The sequence below is a fragment of the Adelges cooleyi genome, unplaced genomic scaffold (genome assembly GCF_023614345.1).
Source record: "Adelges cooleyi isolate 19-005CV unplaced genomic scaffold, UGA_ACOO_1.1 ACOO_flye_CR_arks_rails_tigmint_CR_PRNA_8, whole genome shotgun sequence".
Taxonomy (NCBI): domain Eukaryota; kingdom Metazoa; phylum Arthropoda; class Insecta; order Hemiptera; family Adelgidae; genus Adelges; species Adelges cooleyi.
Window position 1 is genome coordinate 2170999 of NW_026096513.1, and position 6084 is coordinate 2177082.

Sequence of the window (6084 nt, forward strand, 5' to 3'; positions counted from 1 at the left end):
AAATTTGTTTGCACAAATAGAACAGTGTAGCATTAACCGTTATCCGAATTACAAGTGTTGGTACACTTGTCTAGTAGATGTTAAGAGCTGCTGGAATGTGGGCCAACTATACAAAGTACAAACAAAAACAATGAAATTTTAATTTTTTAACGTTCACAATTAATATTTTCTCACGAACATTACCATAAAGACAAATTAAACACTACTAATTTTTACACGAGACCGTTATGTGTGGGCGTAAAATAACTATACACTGTCGTGCAGGCTTTTACTGATAGTCGGATGAACTTTTTTCTTTTAGTGATCTTTTCTGAAAAGCTGTTATGTTATTTCTTCAGTGTCACGCCCTATTCATCGCTTTAACATCTCAAGTTTTATTAACAAATGGCCAACAATATAGTTACGAGCCCTATAATCGAAATAGCTATTCACAACAATCCCAGACGGCATATGACCGTAACTTGCCTCAGTCGGCGAATGATCCATTTAATCCACAGCTCAATCAATATGGCCAGCAAAATAATTATTTGAATCGACCACCATACAACCAATATCCTGGAAATCTGCCGTACCCCGGCAGGCCCGGAACACCTGCTTATCGACCAAATGGTCTTAACTATCCTGTAAGTAAATAGCGTAAACAAATATTTTAAGTTCAACATTACATTAACTGACTGATCAATTTTTAGGGAGACAATACGTTATTGCTACCAGGAATTTTGGGCAAGTGGCGACCGGATCTACAGGGTAAAGAAAGACCGGATTCCAAGCAACTTGACAGAGACGTTTTTGTATCTACTAAATACGGTCAAATACAAGGTTTTAAGGTACACCTTTATGACAACCCTCTGCCTGAAAGTGGTTATAGGCCTTTCCAAACACCCGTCGAAAGAAAACAAGCTGAAGTGGCAGTGTTTTTAGGCATACCATATGCATCACCGCCAATCAATGACGGTAGATTCCGGGTATGCATTTTATTTATTTATTTTCTTGATTAATCCATTAATACATTTTTAATGATTACACTTAGCCACCACGACCACACAAAGGCTGGCAGTTGCACCAAGCAGTTGACTATGGACCCGCTTGTCCACAACCTGCAATGTACACAGGTTTAACTAAAGGTGTATCTAAGGTCGACGAAGATTGTTTGTATTTAAATATTTTCATGCCATCAGTAAGTGAATTTGTACATTAGCTGTACATAGAATATATTAATATAATGTTCTTTAGAATATATTTAGCATTATATTTTTTTTTAGACCGGAATTGCACCTGCTAAGCCATATCCAGTTATGTTTTACATACACGGCGGAGACTTTATTCACGGCTCATCAAATTCATTTCATGGACACATGATGGCAGCTTTCTATAATGTGGTAGTTGTATCTATCAATTATCGCCTAGGAGCTCTTGGTAATTTATTTAGGGACGTGAATGTAATAAATTATATTTCATACTAATTATGTAATTTACTAGGGTTCTTGAGTACTTGTGATGAGAATTCCCCAGGAAATTATGGATTAATGGATCAGGCTATGGCTCTCCGTTGGGTCTATGATAATATTGAATTTTTCAATGGTGATCGTAGGTCTATTACATTATTCGGTCCTGATGCGGGTGCAGCATCTGCGGGATTGTTAATGGTTAATCCAAGAACTAGTTTCATGGTGTCTAAAGTAATTGCTCAGGTAAGTAAAAAAACAAGTTAATTCTTCTCAGACAGAAATTATATTTGTATATATTTTACAGAGTGGTTCTGCACTTGCTGATTGGGCACTCATTAAAGATAGATGGCGAGCTTTGAATACAACTAGAGTGTACGCATCACATATTGGTTGTAGCATCGATTCTACTTGGAAAATTGTAGACTGTTTAAAAAGAGGACGTAGCTTTTTAGAACTGGGTGCTGATTTTAAGGTAAGAAGAAAAAACAACCTAAATTATTTATATCACTTGTATACTGTTCATTTTTTTAGCCACAAATTGGTTTCAACGCTTGGGGACCAGTTATTGACAATGAATTTTTAGTACCCAAAAATAATTGGTATGATGGCTGGCAACAATCAGATTGGCATTTTGTCAATGAGTCAGTGGAACACGCTATCCGGTATGGCCACTTCAATAAAGATCTTAGGTACATGAGTGGCGTCACCACTCAAGAAGCAGCTTATATACTCGGTAAGTTTTATTTATAGTTTAGTGAATCATCAAAATATGTTTATCACTTAAGATGACATTAGTAAAAAAATAATGACTCATTTATTTTTAGTTAACAATAAAACTTATACAGTAAGTGAAGAATTGTTTGAAAATAAAGTCAAAGAACTAGTTCTTCAGTATAACTACACGTTAAATCCTACGGGTGTCTATCAAGCGATTAAATATTTATATACATATTGGCCAGATCCCCATAATACAGATTCAGTACGAACTCAGTACATAAACGTAAGTAAAAATTATAAACAAAATAATTACAATCAGCTGATAGGGTTTGAAAATGATTTTTATCACTTTTAATTGTAATAATTTCTAATAATTTTTTTTTTGTTTACATAGATGTTATCAGATTTTTTGTATGTTGCTCCACATGACCAAATATCTAAATTACTTGTAAACGAAGGTGTTCCAGTTTATTTATATGTTTTAAATACTACTGTGACAAGTATTCCTTTACCAGAATGGAGATTATATTCACATGATACTGAATATTACTTTTTAACTGGAGCACCTTTTATGGATAGTGGTGAGAATTCAATTTAATATATTTATATTATTATATCTTTGTATTTGATTTGTAAAATTACTGTTCAGATTTTTTCCCACGTATACCTGTTGTGGATAAAAGAAAATGGACAGATAATGATCGCAACATGAGCCATTTTTTTATGAAAGCTTATACTGATTTTGCAACTCACGGGTATGCAATTTACTAATAAAATTTCTTAGAATATTTTTAATTTATTAATGACCATTGAAAGTTATTATTTCAAAAATTCTTAAAATTATGTATAGTAGTATAATAAACATTGATTTTGAAATATAAAGTTAACCAGTATTGTGAACAAAAACGGTGACCGATCTCTTGGGAGTTCCTTGAGAGGATTTTCAAGTTTGCTCGTCTTAAAACTATTATCAGGGTATCTTTGACCAGAGGGAATAATCTGAGACATAATCTGTCACATGCTTTTTATATAGAGCACTACTTATCTGTATTTTTTTAAATTAATGCTAATAACTGAGAAGTACACTTAATGAATTAAAAATTTCTAGCTTAAGGTAGAAATATACTTATTGAGTTATTACTTTCTTTAAATACTAATTTATTTTATTTTTATAGAAACCCTAGTCAGACGCAGATTTTGGGTTTACATTTTGACATGGCTGTGAAAGGAGATCTTAAGTACTTAAATATCAACACGACTTTCAATTCAACTATAAAACAAAATTATAGACAAATGGAGTCCGCCTTTTGGTCAGAGTACTTGCCGACAGTTATCGGTATTCTTGTTCCATTCTATCCACCGACTACAGAAGTAAATACATTTTTGTTTATATCACCTAAATGAACTTTTTAAACTAATTTCTTCTGTTAAAATAGTATTGGTGGGAGCCTAAAACTCCGATACAAGTAGCATTTTGGGGATTATCCGGTCTTAATATGCTATTGATTGCCCTAACAGCAATTATGTGCATTTTATGGTGTAATGCAAAAAAGTGAGTCATAACTAATAGTTCAATTGAGAACTATTTATAAAGCGTACTAATTTTCGATTTATCTGTTTAGAACAAAAGATCACTATTTTAACGGTGATGTATTGGTCGTAAGAGAAGAACCCATGGCAATGAGTCAACAAGGTATTGACAATCGTAGTGTCAGTAATATTTATGAATACCACGATGCACCTATCAAAACACTAAACGCTTCTCCCAGGAAAACGGCGTCGGCTAGCACTTTAAGAACAAATAGCGCCGCTTCAATGAGAGATCATCCAATGGGAATAAGTGAAAAACCGGTACCGCAAACTCAGGTTTGATTTAGAATTTGATGTACGATATAATATGTATAGTCATTTAGATACATTAATAGTATACAAAATTACATGTATTAATTTGGGTTTGTGACCTAATTGTTCATGGGCAAATAATATTTTGATTTACTGTTTTCATCACAATCAAAATGTGATTCCAATGATTAGCGTGTAAGAGTTTTCCATATGATGTAACGGTTCCGTCCAGTGTTACTCATACACAATGACCATTCATATTTTATTAACTTATTTTTTTTATTAGTAACTATCCGTCCAGGAATAATGTAAATTATTATAACAAGATGTCTGTCCTTTATACTGTATGTTTAATATTTTTAACATAAGTAACATGAAATTATAATTATTAGTTTATTATTTTGTTAATTAAATTCTGCAAAACGATGTAAAACTACAAGTTTTTTCTTTTTGACCAATTTAAAAATAATACATCACTAGTACTTACCAAAAATCTTAGAAATTTACATCACAAAGGTTTATTTATACAAAATAGAATTTTTCCATAATTCTTTTAAATTAACAAGTAATTTTAATTTACGACAATGTACTTTTGTAGAATTTAATGTATAAAAGTATATTGAATAATAATGATTATACCTCATGAAATTGGTAGAGTACAAAACAATTTTTCTTAACATAAAAAAAATATACTTCAATATCATTTAAGCACTTTTCATTATTGTAGTTCTGTTATTTTATATTATATAATATTTTGCGTTACAATAACTTTTAAGAAATATAATTAAAATAATGAGAATTTTTCATTGGACATTTTAGCAATAAAACACTATCTTAAGAAATAGTATCATAGATTAAATTGTATGTTTCAAAACATAAAACACAGTTTTTAAAAATATTATGAAATTAGAATTTATATTCAATTAAGATCATTATATTATAAATAAGATCATTTATAAGTAAGGATCTTCAAAATTATTAGTTATTATAGTTCAATATTTAAAAAAAGTAAAACATTAGTAACACAAAGTTAAACTTTTTTGCATCTAAGATATTTATTTTTTATGTCATTTGATATCTTCCAGTTTCTATTAATATTATTATTACAGTTCTATCACTGTTTTTTTTGTTACCAAACTCTTAAAATAATCAAGAACAATATTAACGATTTAATTAAGAGTATTTTTACTGTGCTAAGATCTCATATGGAATAAATAAGCATCTTTTTAGTTTTATAGAAAAACAAATGTCATTGTATCTTAAACTGTTATAAGTAAATGTATGTGTTATATATATATATATATATATATATGTATAAACTAGCACTTTACATTAGACTTTAAACTCTTTTGTTTGATTTCATAAGAGAAAACTATTTTTCCATTGAAAACACTAAGTTATTCAACTGCAGATTGTTACATTACCTACCATTGTATCTGTATTAGAGTTAATCTATGATTTTATTGACTGTTATCAATTTTAATAAGCTAACTGAATCCCAGACAAAAATTCTGAGGACAAAATTTCCAGTTAAAAAAAAGCCTTATGAAATGTCCAGATGGCATAAATTTAAAGTATACGTTATTATTAAGTCCGCATATAATATATTATATTATACAAAAACTATCCAATTTTTTCGATCGATAAAATTACATTCGAATCTTTTGTCCAGCTTTCGATGTCCTGCCAACCAGCCATATTATCTGACCTTTTTCAAAGCATTTGTCTTCGAATATTTTTTTCCCCAGACTTTTTTACCGTACTGTAAATTTTATTGTTTATTTACGGTATGTCTTTAAATTGTTCTATTAAATATAAATTATAAAAAATAAAATTAGGTTTTAATTCTTGTTTTAAATTTTTGTATAGACTTTTTATAAGTATTTTTTAGTTGGTATATAATTTAATGATCTGAATAAACTATTGTTCTACAATTATCAATTAGTTTCAATGAAAATTAAATAATTGTTTAATGGTATATATTATTAAAACCTCTACTTCCCTATATTAATTATTAAACTTTTATATCTTATATTTAATGTTAAATTTTGTATGAAAACTTATTTAAATATTGACT

General features: G+C 29.6%; 1 protein-coding gene across 1 annotated transcript; it reads left to right on the forward strand.

The window, feature by feature from the left end:
* Window positions 1–106: 106 nt before the first annotated feature.
* LOC126845569 (neuroligin-like protein glit-1) lies at window positions 107–4537 on the forward strand. The gene is made up of 13 exons (XM_050584279.1): window positions 107–623; window positions 690–965; window positions 1031–1177; window positions 1263–1416; window positions 1480–1691; window positions 1753–1920; window positions 1980–2181; window positions 2273–2448; window positions 2560–2746; window positions 2815–2920; window positions 3341–3536; window positions 3602–3717; window positions 3788–4537. The coding sequence occupies exons 1-13, from the start codon at window positions 324–326 to the stop codon at window positions 4035–4037; spliced, it is 2490 nt and encodes an 829-aa protein (XP_050440236.1). The 5' UTR covers window positions 107–323; the 3' UTR covers window positions 4038–4537.
* Window positions 4538–6084: the final 1547 nt, after the last annotated feature.

What these genes read in the sequence shown, in the direction of transcription:
- LOC126845569 (XM_050584279.1), top strand. Translation starts at nt 324, where the DNA reads ATGTTATTTCTTCAGTGTCACGCCCTATTCATCGCTTTAACATCTCAA. An exon ending in CAAATGGTCTTAACTATCCT is followed by an intron (nt 624 to 689) that starts GTAAGTAAATAG and finishes ATCAATTTTTAG; the next exon opens with GGAGACAATACGTTATTGCT. An exon ending in AACTGGGTGCTGATTTTAAG is followed by an intron (nt 1,921 to 1,979) that starts GTAAGAAGAAAA and finishes TCATTTTTTTAG; the next exon opens with CCACAAATTGGTTTCAACGC.